Source organism: Astatotilapia calliptera, chromosome 9 (genome assembly GCF_900246225.1).
Source record: "Astatotilapia calliptera chromosome 9, fAstCal1.2, whole genome shotgun sequence".
Classification (NCBI taxonomy): Eukaryota; Metazoa; Chordata; class Actinopteri; order Cichliformes; family Cichlidae; genus Astatotilapia; species Astatotilapia calliptera.
In genome coordinates, this window is record NC_039310.1 from 15,629,817 (window position 1) to 15,652,985 (window position 23,169).

Sequence of the window (23,169 nt, forward strand, 5' to 3'; positions counted from 1 at the left end):
CACACGCACACACACACACACCATCTGAAGGAAAACTGTAGGCAGGAGAGGATCCAAGTATAAAAAATGTTCAAGTGCAAATAATGTGTCAATGTAGTTTTTATGCTTCCCATGCTTTCTGAAAATGGTCTGCAGGCAGATAAAAATGGATACCTCAAACAAGCGCACATTCCCTCTATACAACCACATCCCCCAGATGGCAAATGTCACAAAACAAAATAACCACAAAAAAAAAGAAGAAAAATCAAGAATTCAAAAAGAAAGAAAAACACATTTCTTGTACAAAGAATATCCAGCCAATGCTTGTGACAGAAACATCTCTCGACACAGCCGAACGCACGACCCAAATCCTTCATTCCTATACAACTCAAAAGCTTTAAAAGGTTACGTTTTTAAACATGCAACACCATTCAAAGTTCCTATCTAATTTCTGCTGTGCTAGATTCATAGTAACTTCCGCAGACACCACCGTTTCCAGCTAACAATCTAGAACTATGCGCTAACGACCTACCAACGTTGTTCCAAATACTTTTAAGGACACTGATGTCAAAAAAATTATAATAATAATATAAAGAAATGCTCATTCATAATGTGAAAGCACAATTCCCTGTCAAGTATCCATATAAAGCACTTGCGTAGCATACTGTGTGCTCTTCCCTTTACTCTGGCAGAAACAGCCCAGTAGAGAGATAATCCGTGGGGTAGTGCAGTTCTGTGGAGACTGAGAACAATGTGACTGAGCAATGACAAAAACTGTACGCCTGTTTACATGTCCTGAAAACCCATGTAACACTAATGACAACATGCAGCTGTGACTGAACTTTTGTCATATGCTGAAACACTGGCATCACTCCGAGATGGCGAGGAGGACTCAACTCTGGCTTTCCCAAATCCGCTCACCTAAGCATCCTCAGTTTTAGGATTCTTTTGATCTGTGTCCAGCTCATTGCAGGCATTAAGAGACTAAGAAACAGCCATCCCTACATTCAGATTGTCAATTGACTAGAGACCTGTTTTTTTTTTTGTTTGTTTGTTTATTTGCACCCCCCCAGTCATAAGTTAATTGAGGGCAATTTTGTCTATATATAAACTGCCCAAGGTAAATGCAACTGCGCATTTAACAGCCTTTTACTCAGTGTCGCGCTTTAATAACAGCCAAAAATCCCCCCCCCCTTTTACTGTGACATCTTCTCTCAATTAGTGTAGTTCTACATTGCCTTTAATTGACAGTCTTAAAGCCTTTATAACATGCAGATAAAAGCATTACACATAGTGACAAACTTGTTAGGCCTGAGCTGCGGTGCAGTTTTTGTAACATTCCCAAAGCAGATTTTTTTTTCACTTTTAGCATATTTTAAAAAGGTTTATACATAAACTTTATGCTGTTACCACAAACAGCACAACATTAAAATCCAGCATTATCAGTACCTTTAGGCTTGCACAATGTATAATGGCTGCATGCAGCCATATAATTTAAAGCTACGTCTCTCAATGATCTGTTTGAAGGCTCTGGCAGGCTGGCAGATTGTGGACATCTTTTGCTATACAGTTGTAAATCCTGGATACTAAAGGTAAACCTTTCATCAACAGATAATCATGTTTATTAAAGCCTATGTGTTTAACAGTACGGCTGAAAATAAGCCGTGTGACAAGCTCCAAAAGTAAAGTCGGTCCCATATTAAGACAGAAGCATTTAAGTATTGGTTGTATAACCGTTGCCACGTGCCAATAAAGGGTCACGGAGAAACTTAATCCTCTGAATGAGGAGTTAGGTTTATAATCTTTCTTTTTGCAAATTTACAATCACAATAATAGGTCAGTCGTTGCAAATATGATGATGCCCTATCTTTCTATTTGACTAACAGCACAGTACAGATGCATAATGTTCTCATTTGCAGTCTGAGTGTTGTAAGTGAAGGAAAAAAAAAAAAAACAGCAAAAGATGAGCCAAATTGGTCAGTCTGCAGAGACCTAAAAAAAAAAAAATACCGCTCCATGTTGGAATCATCCTTCATATCTACTACAGATTGAATTTAACAAGTGATAGAATTTTAAAGGAATATTCTTTTCCCTACTCTGCAGTCTCAACGCCGATATAATTTCTTTTAAAAAACTAACAAAAAACTGTTACACTTGCACAGCTGGATTATTGTTAATGTATCCAACATCAGCTTCTGCACTTGATGCATTCGGATAAGATTACTTGGCTGTATATCTCTGCTGTGTTTTTGCGATAGATTATGTGCTGGCCTACATTTCTGGAAGTAGAGCCTCCTGCAAAAAACCCCAGAATAGTGGAATGAAGGGCCGAACAGTGACAGGGTCACACGGACACAAATCAAGAGCCACCAGAACCAATCATCTCAAAACTGTAGTTGTCTGTAAACCCCTTTTGTAAATCTCTTAACTGAACACAAAAGTGCAAATTACCATCCGTATCCTCAGTAGTGCTTCTCCTGCAGATAATCTTTCATCTTGTTAGGTAAGGGCAGTTTTTGGATAAGGTCTATTCTTGTGTATTGCCTAATGACAAAGCGGCAAAGGTACTGCAGGGAGCGCACTTGCATAAACCGAGATACTGGGTTGGTTAGTCTGACGGGGTAGGTTGCAGATCCTGGTAAGCGAGATCTGGAATAACAAAAAGCCCCATTCTCTGAGTCTTTGATAGAGTGTTCGATTAAGTCAACAATTGATGTGTGTCCCTCCACGTCGGGCTGCTCGTAGAAGCTGAAGCGTCCGTTGGAGTGTTCGATGCGGGTGTGGAGGGTTTTGCTCTGCGATCTGAAGCTCAAGCTGAGCAGGTATCTGTCATCAGAGCTGTCTCTGACCAGAAATGATCCATCGGCCAGGTTGACCAGCTTTTCCTCTGCCTCCCAGCGTGTGATGGGACCCCAGTACCAGCCCTGCCTAGCAAGCTTCTTCAGCTCCTCCGTCAGGCTGGTCACAACCATGGGCCCGCTGCTCTGGACTGAGTCGTATACCCGACTAACCCCAGGAGCCGAATTTGGATCAAAGTTGAGGTGGTGTCTTACCCTCTCAGCTACCTGGCTGTCTGCAGAGCTAAAGCCCGAAAATGTCCTTGGAATATGTCCATTACTAGTCATGGGTGGCAGGAGTGGAGAAAGGGGAGGTGGCATCTCCACTCTTGAGTTTTGGAGCATCATGCCAGCAGAACCAATAAGAATACTATTGACTGAGGTCTCCATGAATATATCTGGAGGCATCCCATTCACCAGTTCATGCTCCTCCTGTCCCTGCTCTGTGTGGAGGGACCCATTGTCTGCCTCTGTCACCACCTCCATAGGAGAGGAACCTTCCAGGCAGAAAGAGTGAGACCCTTCGGGATACATTCCCTCATCTAAAGGCATTGTGTACTGGATGTAGTCCTGGGGCGTCAACCCCAGCACCACAGGCACATCATTTTCATCAATATTTAGATGCAGCTCACCATTTTGCGGTTGCTGGAGATTCTTTAAGGACTCTGCTTGGTCCTGAAGGAGCCCTTCCATCTGGAAATCATGAAATTCTTTCCGGACACCGTTTAAGTTGGGACTTGGGTTAGGAGAGTGAACCATGGCTTTAACTTTTACCTCCATTTTGATGCACGCATCATCAGAGTTGACAGACCGCAGAGGCCACGGAGAAGGGCTATAATGGTGACTCCGGAGGGATGCAGATCTAAGGGGTCTCTGAGCTTTTACCTCATTGAAGCTGATCGGGACAGAATTAGATGAGAAGGTGTCTTCATCGTCCACTGAGCCTATGGTCGAGGCGCCGCCTTTCACTTTCGCCTTCTGTTTGGTAGACAGCCTTCTCTTTAGCGATCCCATCAGAGTCTCACTCTTTGAGCGGCCCTTGTTCTGTCCCCCTTTTTCATCTTCGCTAGCAATATCACAGGCAGAAAGCTCTTTGGTGTAGCAGCCCCCAAAAAGTGACTCATCCTTAGAAAACTCTGCAGTCACCGAGGGCTGCTGGAGCATGACAAAGTCACCCTCCTCTTTGCCCTTTATGCTGAGTGACTTGCGGATGGTCTTAAGGCTTATCTTCTTCATTCTGACAGGCCCTCCAAAATGAGGGCATGAGATGGCTCTCCTGGTATCCTGATGAAAGTACTATCCACCGTGTCCTCCCATCAGGCCACATGAAACAAGTCATGCACACAATGGAGCCATTAAACCCTGTAGTGAGAGAAAAAACATGCAAGATATTCTTTGTTTGACACACTCTGAGATTGTTATTTATTATGTTCATAATATTGACTTAAGCCCTTGAACCACATAAAGAAAAATAAAGCACTGAAGAAGGTTATTGTGGCCCTTAAACAGTCTCCCACTCTCTCTTTTAAGTTGTACATAACCAAAAAACAAAAACAAACAAACAAGCACACACACAAACAATATCATCAGTTTTAATATCTAATTCACTAAATATTTCAAATTTAAGATCCTCAAACACGAACAGATGTCTGATAACCAAAAACAGCAGCAACCTGATTACTCACCATGATGAGCAGGAAAATGGTGACTCAGTTGGCTGGGTCAAGTTCCACTTCCACCACCTTTCATTGGATGCTACCAAAAACAGCACAAAGCCAGCTCATTTGAAATGTTCACGTCTGATTAACATGTAAATTTACCAGAGGAAAACGTGCATCGTCAATCACGCACATTAACATTTAAAGTGGTTTCTAGTAACCAGACCAAGCTCAGCTACATTTGTCCTTACCTGAAAAGGCCTGCGGACACAAAAGCATGGATGTAGCTTAGCTCCGGTTGTTAGCCTTTCACTTTAACGCCAATATTGCAACACCGATGGTTACAATGATTACCATTGCAACTGAAATAGCAACAACAACAAACAAAGCCAACCGAGATCATATCCGATGCCAATGTGAGAGCTGCTGTGTTGCTCAGATGCTATAATAAAAATTTTGCTAACGACCAGTGTTAGCATGCTTATAATAAAAGTGCATTTGTAAATAACTGTAACCACTTATTGTAAACACGCACGATATAGCCTCTTACCTGATCACTTCTGCTTGTACTGATGGCCAAGACAGCACGAAGGTTTACGCATTCGCCTTGCACAACACCTTCATTTAAGCTTCGCTCCTTGACGATTGTTGGCTAATGTTAGCTTGACTTATACAGGCTTAGTACCTGAGCCAGCTAGCTTTGTTAGCGCTTTCTGTCGAAAACATTACCATCACCTTCCCTTCAGTCGGCTCCCACGCAAAACAGAAAGCGCAAAGCGATTATATGGCAGGACCCTGTGCTACTCTAAACATATAGCTTTAAATTGCCGAGCAGAATTAAACAATAAGTTGACATCTTCAAGCCTAGGTTGGCTAACACTTTCTAGCGTTCGGCCTCTTCCTTTCTTCCTTTGTTGCCTGTTGAATTGTGGGAGCAGAGTCAGAGGACTCAGATGCAGCGAATCAGACACACAGCAGCTCCAGCACAACCACACACAGCCCTGCTACTCCGACATCATGTGCACATCAAATCAAGGAGGAAAAAATTTATTAGCATGAAAATATATTTTTTTTCTGAGATTTATTTATTTATTTATTTATTTATACCCTTAAATGTGAATCTGGGAAAACATTTAATTCTAACTGCTTTAATGCAAGGAGTTGTTAATGCTTAATACTTTGGGGTTAGATGCAAAAATAGAAGATGTAAAGATGTCTGAAAGGGTACCTGTAGGCTAGAATTCAACACACTTTCAATTTAGCTCAAGTAAACGTATTTAAGATGCATCCTCATTTCTGTGCTGCATCAGAAGTGGAAGTGTTACACCACAGGAAAAACTGAAAAAAGGACTGCTGAAAAAGCTACTGGAAAAGAGAAAGTGCTTAAACTTGGGTGGCGGGGGAAGTTGTTGCTTGCAAAACTTGCCCATTCAGTTCAGTCATGATTGCAGACATGAGCCAGCTTTCTGGGCCGTGTGAAGTTATTAGCGATGCAGTCTCTGGGGTGATTTTGCATTTTAACAAATGACTAAAAGATTATTTTTCATAAGGTGCAACCACCCTCTCGCAGACAGTGGTTTTTAAAATGCATGATCCAAGCTGTTCGGACTTTTCATAATAGAACCGCAGCACGGGAAGATTTAGTGTGACAGAAGTTGCATCTATAATGAAGGGCTGAAGAGTTTTGGAAGTGGAGGGGTGGGGGTAACTGTCCTTAATCACTAATATGTAGTCCAGTCATTAACCCATAGTGTCATGTCCTGATTGTTTATTGTAGAGAAATGTAGAGAAATGTAAAACTTTAAGGCATTGTTCTCAGCTTTGTTTCTATTTGTTTTTTCTTCTCAAATTTCTGTAAACAGGAAACAGTGTGTGAATATGCATAGCTGCTAATTAATGTAAGTTGGCCACATTCCTGCTTATTCGCATGTGATTTACTTCATATGGCATGTAAAGTCCCCAGTTCAGCAATCAAGTATCAACTTCCCACTGCAGATATCACATAACAGCAGAGCTACAAACCTGTTTTTGTTCCCTAATGCTGGCTGTGCTTGGCCTCTTTGCAGAAAGGTCTTTCTAATTTGTATTCGCACGACATCAAGTTGGCTCTCAAAGTACTTCAAGTACTTGATACAGCAACTAAAACTTGAACTCTGAAATGATACATTGGTTGCCTAATTAGTGTCAGTATTGTTTTAAAGTAGATTGTGTTTACTACTGCCAGGCTAATTTGGTCCATATACTGAACATTACATTGTTTTTTTCCACACTGTCAAGTGTATGGCAGTCCTTACCCAACCTGCTTAGGGCAGCTGCGTGCAGACAGGCTCTATGCAAAGACTCTAATTACCGGGCCCTATTAGGGTTGATCAGGCTGCCTTCGCTTGATGTGTTGGCACGGGAGTGGAGGGCTGGTGGGGAGAGGCTAGAGAGGAGGGGTGGGAGCTCTTTAGATATAACACCAAGGACACTGGGAAGCAAGGATGCGATGTTTCTACAAGCTAAATTAGACCTGACAAACAAACTGTTGTGTGGTTGGTATTTGTTGGCAGGCTGTAAAAACAAGTAAATGCTTCACTGTGGGAATAAGTCTGTTTTGTCATGACAGCACAAACAGATCAAATAGTTGCTAATAGCAGGCTGTTTAGAATTTACAGAAAAGATATCTTGCTCTAATGGGAGCTGAGTATCAGCACTGTGTTATCAAGCGCCACACGGCACAACATATGACCGTCTCTCGCTCCCTCCCTCCCTCTCTCTGTCTCCTTCTCTTTTTCAGATCAATATTTCCCAAATAATTTGAATTTATGTATAAGCACGATTCAAAACACCGAATCGCAAGTCAGGATGGAAGACTGTACGCGTGGAGCAGGCTGCGCTGTTTTAATGAGACATCCCTACACGAGGGGAGGCTCCCCGCATTTCATCTTAATTTCTAATGAACACTGTATCAGCCATAAATTATTTGCAAAATGTGGCTACGCTTGCCTCAGTTTGACTGAGGCCTCCGACTTGACTTCATTGCCATCGGGGGATCGTAGGGGGGGCTCCCCTCGGTGCCCACCTTCATATCCTCAACACTTGCAGCAGAGCGGAAGACGGGTACAGCAGGCATGTCAGATTGTGACAGGGCTTGTGGGACCACTTGGGTTTTGTTTCAGGAGTGACTATAGAATAAGACAGGAAGTGTTTACCTCGAGTAGGATCTGAATATTTTAGGTTAAGATGATGGCGTAGCGCTGTGATCTCATGGGTTTTCTTAATCACATTCATTTTACCTTTTTCCCTCCTCAGATTTTTAAGGTCTTCTGAGATGTGCATTGATTGTTGTTACATGGACTGTGACTGCATACAAGGTAATGACTCAGTTATATAGCTGAGTCATAGAGCTCAATCACAACAGCAGCCTGGTTAAAACAATGAATAAATTGTCCATGCTTGCTCATCTTCTTCTTTGGGCCCGTTATGCCGTCACCCTTGATTTCACATGGGTAATTCTGCTAGTAGCTCATTTTATTTTGTTGCCATATGGGCTGCTGAATTTTGGACAATTACAATAATGGTTTGGTAATTAGCTGAGCTGACCTGGTTTTACGCATGAAAAGCTGTAACAGCAACACCTAGCAAGCTCTTGTGAAACATGTGGACATTTTTGTGGATTTTAATTCAACGTATTATTAGAGAGAGAGCAGAGGTTAGAGAAGATGATGTCTCCATTTTTTTTTTACTATTTTTCAGCTTTTGAATATTTTTGCTAAAGTGATCTTTTTCTTTCTTTCTTTTTTTTTTAACTTACAAAAAAAACTGTTGATTTTTTTTTTTTTTGGGGGGGGGGGGGGGGGGGGGTTGCATAGCATCCAGGGGCCATACAAATGAGGTGTAGAAAAGAGAGCAGGAAATTAACATGCAGTCATTGCAATCAAACTGGGGAGCTACCAAATGGCCAAATGTGCCAGTGTGCTTTTACCAGCTACTGAATCACCTCTATGGACTGTTTGAGCCCTGGCCTAAATAGTTAGCTCCACAACCATGAAAAACACATTAAAGGTGGATCTAAATGGTGTTTGTGATAATTACCCCCCTTCCCTCCCATTTGGCATGATTGCAAAGAGTTAAAAAAAAAAAAAGGTTCTTGGTGTCATACCAGTATGTTATAATGGCATTTTATTTTATTATCTATTTCTTCTAAAACAGGAAGAAATATTTTTAGTTTTTGATTGCAGCTTCCAGATATTCATAAACTGTTAATCTTGCTTCTGTTAACCACAGTGTAAAAAACAACTTCTCCTTTCTAATGATAAGAAGAAAAAGAAAGAAGAAGAAATGTATTTGTCTGCATTTCTCAAAACAACCCGAGGTCACCTTCAAACACTAAACTAGCAGCAAGCATAATGGAAAACACGACTAAATATTATAGTTGACATGCAATTTTGAACTGTGATTTAGCCTGTGTAATAGAGTGTAGCTGATGGAGGTGGTGTAGTAGTAGTTAGTGTAAAGTATGCAAATGGGTTTAAGGATGAAGGAGATCTGAGAGATAAAGGGGAGGGGTGGGGGCCCGTGAAAGTAAAGAGCAGATACTTGTGTTGTATGCAGTAAAACAAAAAACAGAGCAAATGAGGTGAAGCCGAATGAGGAGAGGTGTGATATGATCGATGGACCTGGCGCTGATAATGATCCTTGCTACTGAATTCTGTGCCATTTCAAGCTGATTAAAAAGTTTGTTGGGGAGGCCAGCACGAATGACAGTAATCCAAGCAAGTGGTGACCAGGGTGAGAGCAAGAACTTGCATGTTGCATTGAGGAAGAAAAGAATGTAGTGTTGAAATAGTACAGTAGAAGGCTGAACATGAGACATTATTGATATGAGTGGAAAACAAGAGAGTATTACCCAAAATCACAGTTTTTATGACTTTTTTCTCACCCATGGAAAAAGCAAATGGGCATATTTCTGGAAGATGCGTTCTTTCTGCCAATGAGGATGATGTCACTTTTATTGGCATTTAATTTGACATCATTATTTATCATGCTGGTACTGATGGCCTGGAGGCAAGTGGAAGTAATAGTAGGAAGAGAGGTGCTAGATTTTGTAGGGATGTACAGTTGTGTGTCGGTTCCACCAAAATGAAGCCTTATTAGCGTTTACACCATTTTTTATTTATGATTTTGTGGCGGACCACCAGGTGGCTCCACTCACACACAAGTTGAAAGGAAGTGTGGGGGTGGAGATTTTGGCACTGACTATATGTGAAGTTCTGTCAGTTAATAAAGTTGTTGGAGTGAGACACTGAGACCTCTCCTGTCGTTGTTAATTACCTCCACATTGGTGACCCCTGTAGTGAACATGCTAAGGCTCGACGACGAAGCCAGCTCTGGCCTGGAAGCATCGGCGGCCGCCGGACCTTCACCTCCGCCGATGGCTGCGTTTGCTGTGGCGCTTAAATTGCCGGATTTTTGGCTTCACGATCCTCCTTCATGGTTCATGCACGTAGAAGCTCAGTTTGCTCTTCGTGGAGTTTCAGCCGACGACACCAAATACCACCATGTGGTGGCCTCACTTGACCCGCTGTCAACCCGCCGTGTGATGACTCTCCTCCGGGATCCCCCAGCCCAGGGCAAGTACGCCGCCCTCAAGGGGCTGCTGCTGCGGCGTTACTCCCTCTCTGATGCTGAGCGGGCCGAGAAACTCCTTTCCATCGCGGGCCTGGGCGACGGCACCGCCCTCGAGCTCATGGAGAGCATGCTGTCCTTGCTGGGCGCGGAGGACGGAGGATTTCTCTTCACCCACCTCTTTCTTCGACAGCTGCCGGCTCCAGTGCGCGCTGGCCTTGCCAACTCCCCGCTATTGGCCACGAAGGATTACCGCTCCCTTGCGGAAGAGGCGGATCGCATCCTCCTGGCTACCAGGACTTTCGGCGTCCAGACGGTTATTCAGGACCCACCAGCGTTTTCCCCCTCCCCCTCACCGATGCTCCACGGGCCCTCCGACTCGTCCACTGTGGCCGGAATCGCTGCACGGCGGCACCGCGGAAAGGGGCTTTGTTTTTATCACCAGCGTTTTGGAGCGAAGGCACGGCGCTGCCTCCCGCCTTGCAGTTTCCAGACCCAGGGAAACGGGCATGTCAGCGCTCTGTAGCAGCCGCGACCGCTGGCAACAAGGAAAGGCTGCTTTTCTTAGAGGACTCGCGCTCGGGGAGGCGTTTCCTGGTGGACTCCGGCTCACAGAAGAGCCTTCTTCCCCCGGCTGGCTCGGACAGGCTAGCTGAGGGTTGCGGGCCATTGCTAACAGCGGCTAATGGCTCTCCCATCAAAACCTTCGGTGAAAGGTTGGTGACTGTTTGCTTTCACGACCGTGACTTTCAGTGGAACTTTGTTGTTGCTGCTAGCTCTGTGCCTATAATAGGCGCTGATTTTCTTTGTGCTCACGGACTACTGGTTGATGTGGCTAACAGACGTTTAATTGATGCTGTGTCCTTTTCCTCATTACCCTGTTTGACTCGGGGTGCTCAGCCCGTGGTGCATGCTAACTCAGTAGATTCGGGTGACGTTTTTCAGTGTTTGCTTTCTGAGTTTCCCTCACTCACTGTCCCCACTTTCTCGAGCACGGTGACGAAGCATGGGGTAGAGCATTACATTACTACAGTAGGGCCCCCGGTGTTCGCGCGCGCGCGCCGCCTCGACCCCGCCAAACTGGCTGTCGCTAGGGAAGAATTTGCCACCATGGAGCGTCTGGGCATCGTGCAGCGTTCGAACAGTGCCTGGGCTTCTCCGTTACACATGGTGCCTAAATCTGATGGTCGGTGGCGACCTTGTGGGGATTTCCGCCGTCTTAATAATGTCACGGAGAACGATCGTTATCCCATTCCCCACATCCAAGATTTTTCCGCCCATCTTGCGGGGACCTCGGTTTTTTCTAAGATCGATTTGGTACGGGGATATCACCAGGTTCCCGTGCGCGCGGAGGATGTCCCCAAAACCGCCGTAATTACACCTTTCGGCCTTTTCGAGTTTCTGCGCATGCCGTTTGGCCTGAAAGGTGCCGCCCAAACCTTCCAGCGGTTGATGGACTCGGTCTTGCGCGGGCTGCCCTTTGTTTTTGTATATCTTGATGATATACTGGTGGCCAGCAGCTCGAAGGAGCAGCACATGTTCCATCTGCGTCAGGTTTTTCAGCGTTTGGCGGAGCATGGACTGATTATTAATCCGTCTAAATGCCAGTTTGGGTTGCCCGTTCTCGATTTCCTTGGGCACCGTGTTTCCGCCGAGGGCGCGGTTCCGTTGCCTGACAAAGTCCGAGCTGTTTCGGAATTTCCGCGTCCCACGACTGTTAAGGCACTGCAGGAATTTTTGGGGATGGTGAATTTTTACAACCGTTTTCTCCCCAGAGCGGCACATCTGCTGAAGCCCCTTTATGGGGCGTTAAAGGGTAAAAAAGCTAATGACCCCGTTGACTGGTTTCCGGACAGCATCCAAGCGTTTTCTGATGCTAAGTCAGCGTTAGCTAATGCTGCCCTTCTGGCCCACCCATCCCCCTCAGCGCCGATTGCGTTGACCACTGATGCGTCGGACATAGCGGTGGGTGCGGTGCTGGAACAGCGAATCTCGGGTGTCTGGCAACCGCTCGCCTTTTTCAGCCGTACGCTACGTGACAGCGAACGCAATTACAGCGTTTTTGACAGGGAGCTACTGGCGCTCCACCTGGCATCTCGTCATTTCCGGTTTTTTCTCGAGGGTCGTCACTTTACCGCATACGTGGACCACAAACCCTTGACGTTTGCCATGTCCAAGGTTTCTGATCCATGGAGTGCACGCCAGCAGCGCCAGTTGGCAGCCATTTCTGAGTTTACCACGGACATTCGGCACGTGGCTGGTAAATCCAATCATGTGGCTGACTGTTTGTCCCGTGCGCTGGTTTCTCCCGTCTTTCTCGGCATAGACTACTCCGCCATGGCTGCCGATCAGAGCGGTGACCCTGACATCCTCGCGCTTAAATCCACCCAGACGGGCCTCATACTGGAGGACAGACCCGTGCAGGACGGTGGTCCCCTCCTCGTCTGTGACGTTTCCACCGGCCGCCCTCGCCCTGTGGTTCCCGCTTCCTGGCGTCGTCAAGTTTTTGACTCGGTACATGCTCTCTCTCATCCAGGGGTCCGGGCCTCTGTTAAACTGGTCAGCTCTAAATTTGTTTGGCCAGGCCTTCGCAAATCTGTTAAGGAATGGGCGTCGGCGTGCATTCCCTGCCAGCGCGCGAAGGTTCATAAACACACCAAGGCGCCCCTGGAGCCGTTCTTTATACCCGGCAAACGTTTCGATCATGTGCATGTCGATCTGGTGGGTCCCTTGCCGCAGTCACAAGGTTTTACGCACCTTTTGACTGTTGTTGACCGGACCACCAGGTGGCCGGAGGCGGTCCCCCTGGCGTCCACTACCGCAGCAGTGGTGGCCAAGGCGTTTTTGTCGACCTGGGTCTCGCGTTTCGGCCCACCCGCGGACATTACGTCAGACAGAGGCCCCCAGTTCATTTCCGAGCTTTGGTCGGCCATGGCTGATGGACTGGGGGCTAAAGTCCACCGCACAACCGCATACAACCCGCAGGCTAATGGGATGTGTGAACGGTTCCACCGGTCACTGAAGGCTGCCTTTCGCGCCTCCTTAAAGGATGGCAATTGGGTTGACCGCCTCCCGTGGGTTTTGCTTGGGCTGCGCTCTGCGGTTAAGGAGGATCTCGGCGCTTCCCCAGCTGAGCTAGTGTTTGGTCAGCCCCTCCGCGTGCCTGGAGAATTCTTGCCTGAAAATCCTCCTCCCTGCTTCGATCCATCGGTGCTCTCTCTCACCCCGCTTTTGCACTCGCTTCGGGTTCCTGGTCCGGTGCACCATTGCGTGCCTGACACCTTTGTTCCAAAGACTTTAGAGACTGCTAAGTTTGTTTTTGTCAGGCACGATGCCCACAGGACACCGCTGCGGCCGCTGTATGACGGCCCGTTCAGGGTTATTGAACCGGGCCAGAAACATTTTGTTTTGGATTTTGGGGGTCGAAGGGAGACTGTGTGTGTTGACAGACTTAAACCAGCACATGTTCTTCCGGACAGTGATGTAGTGCCGGCCCAGGCCCCTCGCCGTGGCCGACCTCCTGCGCTGGGGTTGACAGTCTCTGGTTTTCCCCCCAGGACTACCCCCGGACCACCAACGTTTGAGCCTCCTCCTGCCTTTCCTGCTCGCCTTCACCAGCCTCGTTCACAGGATGGACCTTCCTCTGCCTGTTCTCTCCCTCCCAGGTTCAGTCGTGCGGGTCGTTTGCTTAGACCCAGGGTCCTGGACTGAATGGAGACCTGACTGTGTGTTCAAGGGGGGGTATGTGTGGCGGACCACCAGGTGGCTCCACTCACACACAAGTTGAAAGGAAGTGTGGGGGTGGAGATTTTGGCACTGACTATATGTGAAGTTCTGTCAGTTAATAAAGTTGTTGGAGTGAGACACTGAGACCTCTCCTGTCGTTGTTAATTACCTCCACAATTTGCCCTTTTTCATACTTTAATGAGAAAGTTAGTTAAACCAAATCAGCACTGTAGTTTGAGTTTGGGAGAATGTTTGTTTTTTTCATTTAATAAATCAAAGGAAAGATCCAAGGAGAATATCTGTAATGTGGCAGATCTTGCTTTTATAGTAAGATTCAACCATGCTTATGCTATAAATCTCTATGGGACTTTTAGTCTCTGCAAGTTATCTTAAAAATGGAATAGACATCAACAGTTTAGTGCTCATTACTTTTATTTGTGCTGCCCAGTACAGACTGGCACAAATAAATGACTCATGATTGGCTTTAGAATCCAAACGCTGAGATGTTTTGAGAGTAAATCTAGCTTCAAAGTATTTAAATTGGCATGCTTTCCACTCAGAGAACGGGCTTACATTCGTAAACTGCCCGAGGTGGTTTCTGGCATATGAGTAATTTAGCCTGATGTGAAATAGCTGACAGATAACAAGTAGCTCTTTCTGATTTACAATGTTAAAAATCCTTAAATTGACCCTCACCCTGTCGAGTGGGGTCCATGCAGATGCATTTTTGTCGTATTTCACAGGTGGGTTTTTGTCTATCATTCTAATTTGTTTTCACTTTTTCAGCCAATTTATTCCTAGTGATGTTACATGATTGTTTTTCATTTCTGCTTTGATTAGTGCTTTTTAAAAACAGAAATATTTGGGGGTCCCAGGAGACCTTTCTTAGTTGTCATAAATGGAACTATTTATTTAGTTTATTTATTTAGTTATTTAGTTGTTGAATTGTGCTATACAAATAAACTTGCCTTGCCTTGCCTTAATCTTTGCTATCTATCCTAAATTAAAGAATCACAAAGTATCAAGGTCCTTCCCTTGATACTTTGAGATACTTTAATTTAGGATAGATAGCAAAGATTAACTAAATAAATAGTTCCATTTATGAAAACTAAGAAAGGTCTCCTGGGACCCCCAAATATTTCTGTGGGAGTACTTTGTCAGTCATTACAAACAAGAAAGATTCCTTTGCAGCTTTCATCATCTGGATAGGGAACTTCCCAGATTCAAAGTTATATGAACGTTGGAGACATCCCTGGATCTACCTGAGACAGCTGGAGTGTGCTGCTCTCCTTTTCATGCCACACATGAAAAGGAGAGCAGATACCGCTCCGTTACAAAATCAACACCTTCAAATTTGAGCATGACTGGAAGTTTTAGCTATCCATGTGGACGAGCCAAATGCCTTCCTGTGAAAGGTTTTATGGTCAAATGAGGCAAAGATTGATCTATTTGGCGTCAATGGCAAGCAACCTAAGAACCTAAGAACACTGTATGAACTGTCAAGGATGGTGGTAGTAGCGTCATGCTCTAAGGCTGTTTGCCACCATTGTTAAATTGTACAAAGTGGATGAAATAATGAAGGAGGGTATGTCACACAGCGGAAATTTGTGTTTTTATGTTTTATCAATCTGTGTATTGGTACATAGTGTTGATTTTATTTGCATGATTTTATAGTGATATTTATATTGCATGTTTGTTTATTGATATTTATACTGCATGGTTTTATCCTCATATTTATATTGGTGTTAATGTTGTACCATGTTCCTTTAACCCACTGTGGACTAAACAGACAATTGTAGGCACCTGTGAGGTGGGGGCGTTCCCCAAGGTGGCCTATCAGCCGCCAGGTTGACCTGTTAAAGGGGATGGTGAGTGCAGAGACAAAGGAGAGAGGAATGACGCACGAAGGAAGAGGAGGCGAAAAAGGAACGCGTGCAACCCCGCACGTGTGTGGAACGAACTGCTGCCTGACTGTGGGGCGCCGCGAGTTGTTCGGCGATCCAGTCCTAACGGCAGGAACGGCAACAGTGGGTGGCGATGGCTGCAATGCACGACAGGGCAGGGATGCCCCTCTGCTTGCATCTGACGGTGAGACGAGGGAGGCCGTGTTCAGGTGTGGAGTGGGGCGGGACTGTGCGGCGACACGCTGTCAGGAGGAGACAGGTCTACGATAGGAGCCCCCTCCCTGGTCTGTTGCTGACGAGTTTTACCATACTGGAAGAGAAGTTCCTCTCCTGTCTCTTTCATATAAGGACCATTCGCCCATGTGTGGCTGGACTGTGGGATTATGGGACTATGGGAGAGTAATTTTAGTATATGGAAAACATGTTTTAGCCTTGTTTTAATAGTGTATAGTTATTTCTGCCGGCAGGGTTTTTAGCGGGTTGCAACACTATTTTTATTGTATACGGGGATTTTAGCTTGTATTTGTGACTCTGGCTGTGTTTTTTTTATTATGGAAATAAATGGTGTTTGAAGCCAGCTTAGTTTCTGTGCCCTGAGCGCTGACCCACCCACTCCCCTTTTTCGCTTGTATGTATAAAGAGGTGGTGGTGAAGATTTAGGTTCACCAGTTTAGCGGCTACATAATTTTGGCGTTGTCGACAGAATACAAGTTTGGGGAGCAGTGTTCAGTACCTGGGCTACAGATATAGATGATAGAATGCAAAGCCAAGTATTTAAATCAGCTACCCTCGCTGAGGGTTGTGAGCAAAGGGTGTACAGGAAAGACTTTTTATTGCCACGTGAGGAGTCATGAGTAGTGTTCAACCACAAGGGATATCAGAGGAGTTGAGCTTCAAGAGTTGCTGGCTGTGGGATCGTGGGTTGCTGCTATGCAGTAGTGCTTAGGAGAAGCACGAAGACCAGGTTATGCCTGGAAGGATCCCAGCAGTGCCCAGCTGAGAGGAGCAAATAGTCTGATAATCCCATACGTTAGCTATGCTATGTGGTCACGAAATTGAAGAAATGCAGATTACCTGGTTGTGGCAATTGGACTGTATAACTCACCTATGCTGTAACGTTTCTAGGATGCATTCGAAAGAACTGATTGATTGGTAGCAGATTATTGCTGATGTGTTATGTGTACAGAATGTAATAGCAAAGCCACAGTATCCAGCAGGTTCAAATGTTAGCCAGCCACCCTCCTGGACAGAACACCTGAATGTTGTGACAGGGACTGTCATAGGTAAAATATGGGGGGATGTCACACAGTGGAAATTTGTATTTATCTTGTATATTGTTTTTATTCTGATTTTTAGTGTTTATTTATGAGTGTTGTTTTGTTTGCATGGTTTTATTCTGTTTCTATTGCATGGTTTTTAGTGTTTTATGTGACATGGTTTTTATCCACTGTGGACTGGCTGCACATGGGACAAATTAGCTGATAGGGACCACCTGCTGAGGCAGGGGTGTGTCCAGAGGTGGCCTATCAGCTGTGTAAAGACCTTTTAAATACAGGCTAGCTGAGCACTGAAGGAGAGAGGCCCCAGACTGGAAGGTTAATGCGGCGACCAAGTCCTGACCTCATGGAGCGGCAACAGTAAGAGACAACGCGTGTGATTGGCAGCAGGGCAGAGGTTTACCTCTGCCTGCATTTGTGAGTAGGGTCTCTACTGTTGTTTACTGGGTGCAGTTGGATTGGGGGAGGGTCACCATGGCCATGAGCCAGGGCCTCTTCTGGGACCATTGTTCTGGCCCCTATTTGTTATGTTACAGGACACCAACGCAAGGGGAGCTGTGGCGGTGGTCGCATCATGGACTGGGTGCAGAATGCAAGCCGGGCTGGGAAGTGATGGGCCAGCGGAAGGACAAGAAGATGGGTGGCTCTTTCTTGTCTGCCGAAGACGGGGCTGGCGTGGACTCTGCTCTAAAGGAGGAATTCCTGGCCTGCGGATGGACCCATAATGAACATGTGGCCTAATTATAGCAGGGGGGGGGGGTTTAGTGAATGTAGAAAATGGTAGTTTTACGGGTTTTAGAATTGTTTTTAGTAGAGAGCAAACATTTTATTACGTACATTTTAAGGGTGTTTTATTTGTGCTCCCTGGCCTAGTAATAAACTGTTTCTGATCAGACCTGCTTCCTCTCTGTGCCCGTGGTATCTGACTCGCTTGCTCCCCCTTGTATTTTAAAGAATCTTTCTTTTTAGCGTGACATTCTGGCGCGACCGCTTTAGTGTTCGCCACTCGCTACAGGTACTTCCAAATTCTACAACTTCATCTTCTACAGGCAGAAGATGGAGAACCAGCTTCAGCAAAACAACGTTGGTGAAGTCTGGAGAGGCCTCAGAACCATCTCAGGCCACAAACAGCAGAACTCTCTGCCTGGGAGGGATGTGAGGTGGGCAAATGAACTGAATCATTTCTTCAACAGATTTGATTCAACCATGAGACAGTCTACAACATCGGCTGCAGACTCACCCACCCCCACTGCTGCTGTTCCACCTCTGACACCTCAGACACTTCACACCTCCTCTATTCACCCTGCTCACTCCTCCCCACCCCCAACAACAGCATCCAATACACACTCAACACAAGGCTCCAGCCTGTCTCTCTCAACCACCCAGGTTAGGAGGGAACTGAGGAGGATTAATGGCAAGAAGGCAGCGGGCCCAGATGGCATCAGCTCGAGGGTCGTCAGGTCCTGCGCGGACCAACTGTGTGGGGTGATGGAGCACCTCTTCAACCTGAGCCTGAGGTTGGGAAGAGTCCCACAGCTCTGGAAAACCTCCTGTGTTGTACCAGTGCCAAAGACTTCACGCCCCAAGGACCTCAACAGCTACAGGCCGGTGGCTCTGACATCCCACCTGATGAAGACCCTGGAGCGGTTGGTCCTGGCTCAGCTTCGGCGCCTAACAAGCTCATCACTGGACCCACTTCAGTTTGCCTACCAGCCTGGCATTGGCGCGGATGATGCCGTCATTCACCTCCTACATCGTTCCCTCGCTCACCTGGAGACCGCTGGAAGCACTGTGAGAATCATGTTCTTTGATTTCTCCAGTGCCTTCAACACTATTCTTCCCTCGGTTCTGAAGGACAAGCTGGAGAACTCTGGAGTGGACCATCACCTCACTACCTGGATTTTGGACTACCTCACCGACCGACCACAGTATGTGAGGACTCAGGGCTGTGTGTCGGACAGGGTCGTCTGCAGTACGGGGGCCCCACAGGGAACGGTTCTGGCTCCGTTCCTCTTCACCATCTACACTGCAGACTTCTCCCACAATTCCACCCAGTGCTTCCTGCAGAAGTTCTCTGATGACTCTGCAATAGTCGGCCTCATCACTGATGGGGACGACAAGGAGTACAGAGGACTGACTCAAGACTTTGTGGACTGGTGCCAGCTGAACTACCTCCAGATCAACGCCAGTAAAACCAAGGAGCTGGTGGTAGACTTCCGCAGGCACAAGCATTCTCCACTGCAACCACTGAACATCCAGGGTATGGACATTGAGGCTGTGGACAGCTACAGGTACCTTGGTGTTCATCTGAACAACAGACTGGACTGGACTCATAACTCAGACGCCCTCTACAGGAAAGGGCAGAGCAGGCTGTACCTGCTGCGGAGACTCAGGTCGTTTGGGGTGGAGGGCCCACTCCTGAAGACCTTCTATGACTCTGTGGTGGCTTCTGCTATCTTTTATGGTGTGGTCTGCTGGGGCGGCAGCATCTCTGCTGGGGACAGGAAGAGACTGAACAGGGTGATCCGAAGGGCCAGCTCTGTTCTAGGATGCCCTCTGGACCCAGTGGAGGTGGTGAGTGACAGGAGAATAGCGGCTAAGCTGTCATCCCTGTTGGACAACGTCTCCCACCCCATGCAGCAGACTGTGACAGCACTGAGCAGCTCCTTCAGTAGGAGACTGCGGCACCCACGGTGTGGGACGGAGAGATTTCGCAGGTCTTTCCTCCCCACTGCTGTCAGACTCCACAACAAAGACTTTAACTGAACAAACACACACATCCACACATGTGCAATAACACTAAGTGCAATAATCTTTTCTGGCATCGTTGTATTTTTACTCAGTTGTATATAGCATTCGTATTCTATTTTTATCTTATTGTATATTTTTATTCTATTTTATTCTACTGTATATAGTATATTATTTTATTCTATTCTGTACAGCTGTGTACTGTATTTATTCTTATTGTATTCTAATTTTTGCGTCATAACTTTTGCACTGTCCACTTCCTGCTGTGACAAAACAAATTTCCCACGTGTGGGACTAATAAAGGTTATCTTATCTTATCTTATCTTATCTTATCTTATCTCAAGTAAACAGCTAGACAGTTGAAACGTGGGCACAGTCGGGTGATCCAATAGGACAGTGATCCCAAACAGACATTACAACTGGTTTTGAAATGGCTCATTACTCGAAACAGATGGGGTGTTCCCTGGTCATGCACACATGAAAAGGAGACTTGATACTGCTGCGTTTCAAGCCTTAATCCGAAACTACACCTGCTGACATGACTGTCTGGCAATATGGAAAATCTGCTTGAAAAAGGTATTACCTTTGGTCTCAAAACAAAGATAGGAAGGTAGAAAGGCAAGCCCTGAGCTTAGAATGAGACAGATTGTGTGCTATAACTGCCTGTAGTGTGTGTTTACAGCTTTAGTTGGTGCTAATTTTTTTCTGGTTGCTATACAAATGTAGTGAAATCTTGGTTTGCATTTCCAGGAAAGTTTCTGACTCATTCCTGGTGGGTACTGCTGTCTGATTGGGCTGCCCTCTGTCAAAGATTCTGCTCATGCCTTTTATGGACAGAAATTCTAGGAGGATGGATGGTGTTGGATTCTGGATCTCATCTCTGCTTTTTTGAAGATGACTGTGATTCTCTTGGCTTTATCAGGGAGTGACTTCCATCTCACACTGGGGTGGCTTGCAGCTGAGTGAGAAGCATCTGGGATGAGAATTAGAACCATAGCTTCAGACTAATTCTGAAGCTGTGGTTCTCAGCTGGAAAATGGGGCCTTACCCACTCTGGGTCAGGGATGAGTTGCTGACCCAAGTAGAGAAGTTCAAGTATCTCAGGGTCTTGTTCACAAGTGATGGACAGACAGATTGGTTTTGTATCAGTAGTGATGCAGACACTATACTGGTATGTTGTGGTAAAAAGAGAGCTGAGTGAGAAAGTGAAGCTGTCGATTTACAAATCAGTCTACACTCTGGTCACGAGCTGTGGTAGTGATTGAAAGAATAAGAAGGTGGATACCAGCAACGGAAATGAGTTTCCTCCAAAGGGTGTCTGGGCTTACCTGTAGAGATATGGTGAGGAGCTTGGCCAATCAGGAGGGGCTCTGAGTAGAACTGCTACTCCTTCTCAAGGGTGAGGAAGAGCACCTGAGGTGGTACAAGCATCTGACCAGGGTGCTTCCTGGACACCTCCTACGTTAGGTATATTAGCCATAAACTACCAAGAGGAGGCCCCAGGCCAGACACAGACAGAGATGACATCACTGGGCTGCTTGTGTTTATTGTGTGCCCATTTCATTGATTTACAAGCCCAGTAGGTTTCATCATATAAATCCAGCACAAATAATGTTTACTTAAAATGACTGAAATTTCAGGGATACCAGAGCGAAAGGATGGTAAATAAACTTTTAAGTATTAATGTGGATTGTGCTCTGGATAAAAGCACCAATTTGCACTAAAGAAAAGTACAGATTTGCAACTGTGCAATAATACTAACAATAACCTGCCTTTTCTTCTTTAGATGACATTTATTACTTAACTAATAATGCTCTGAGAAGAAATTAATTTTCCTATAATTATTATTTTGCTATTATGATTATTTCTTATGGTTGAAATATCAGGAGGGTTAAATATGTCATCAGGATGAGTGTTAAATATAAATTAAAAGATGGGAGTACAAAACACCAAATAGGGAGATTTTGTGTAAATATCAGAGGGAAAAACAGAGTTCATGACAAACAAACGGGATAATGAATAACACCATGTTTTCACCTTACCCCATGTTTTCAATTATTCTGTTTTTCTGTTTTCTTTCCTGTCTGGAGCTGGTGTTAACAAGTGATCCAAGACACAGCGTGGTTGTCAAACAATGAAGTGATGTACTCTTTGGTGAATACTCAACAGCTACTGAAAACTCCTAGTCTGACCTAGGGCAATGTATTTTTCTTCCAGGTAAAAGAAGACCTCCTCAGCTGCTCGGATGTCAGAATTCTCACTTTGTATTCTCATTGTACATCTGTAGAATGTCAGAAACATTCATAAAAACTCTGTCCTGTGTACTATATCAGAGGCTGAGAGAACTGGAATAAATTTTTTAACCTCCACAGGTCAATGGACCCTCTGGCAAGCCCATCAATATGACTCATGTTGTGCAGACAAGCTCTGTTCCAACCCACAAAGCATTGTTTTCAATTCTGGTCAAGATGCAAAGGTTCTCAACAACAACAAATGCATTCAAAATTGAATAGATGTATAAAAGTAGGATTTTGCATTTAATAGTACAGCTATGAAACATCACCTTAGATTAGAATATCTGGCTTACCTTGTTGTATGTTTCATACGTGGCTCTCTGGAGCAATAAAGCTGTATTTGATGTTGGCAAAGACTGTGATGGAATAAAATGTTGTATATACATTTGAAGCAAGCTGAGAAGAATCTATATGTGATGAAATTTTTAAAAAGAGTCTTGGATTAGACTTTATATCCATTTTAATGTTTAATGCATTAATATGATAGTAAAACATGCCCTATAGTATCTGGCTAAATTAATTATGGGTTTAAATCCTCCTGGAATTTGCAAAAGCTGTGTGATTATATTATTAGGATATCAAATTATCATTTGCGAAGTCTGTTAATTATCACCCTGTCTGCGGATCACATCCACGTCCCATCTCGAGTGTGAGAGCTTCTACAGCTGGAATATGAAAATAATTTACACCTGTAGTCGTGTTAAGAGGTGAATCACATCAACTTTGATTTTTGAGAGCATCTGTGTTTAATGACAGGATAACATAGATGCTGTTAAGATTTAATTTATTCAGTATGTCAGCAATGCAACAGCCTTTCAGAGTTTTTGAGAGATGCCTTGAAACACTGCAGGTGCTAGAAAGAGAAATTGCTTCAGGGTGTTTGTGGAAACTTTCAAAACATCAAATGAGAGTGGTCTGTAACCAAACTGCACATCACATGGGTCATGACAAACAAGATGCCGACAAGAGACAGACATTTGTTGATCGCCTGTGATTTACAGTGCATGCATCTCCTAAGCAGGTCTCAGGTCCCTCTACTAAAATGGTTTCAGGACTTTTGTTATCAGTGTTGGTAAGATTAGAGGGGAGGGCAAAATACAGTTGTGGTTAGAAATGTATCTCAACTTGCCATAGGC

At 45.2% G+C, this 23,169-nt stretch overlaps 1 protein-coding gene across 2 annotated transcripts; it reads right to left on the reverse strand.

Moving 5' to 3' along the window:
* Window positions 1-1,013: 1,013 nt before the first annotated feature.
* Window positions 1,014-5,491, reverse strand: socs6a (suppressor of cytokine signaling 6a). Of its 2 annotated transcripts, none has more exons than XM_026180220.1 (3): window positions 5,025-5,491; window positions 4,502-4,571; window positions 1,014-4,178 (listed from the first exon to the last, which is right to left on the reverse strand). In XM_026180220.1, exon 3 carries the CDS (start codon window positions 4,050-4,052, stop codon window positions 2,442-2,444), a length of 1,611 nt encoding a protein of 536 aa, XP_026036005.1. In that variant the 5' UTR covers window positions 4,053-4,178; window positions 4,502-4,571; window positions 5,025-5,491; the 3' UTR covers window positions 1,014-2,441. The 2 variants fall into 2 exon arrangements, with proteins under 2 accessions (XP_026036005.1, XP_026036006.1); XM_026180221.1 differs by lacking the exon at window positions 5,025-5,491 and adding an exon at window positions 4,726-5,009.
* Window positions 5,492-23,169: the final 17,678 nt, after the last annotated feature.

Coding starts and splice junctions, on each gene's coding strand:
- socs6a (XM_026180220.1), bottom strand. CDS start 4,052: ATGAAGAAGATAAGCCTTAAGACCATCCGCAAGTCACTCAGCATAAAG.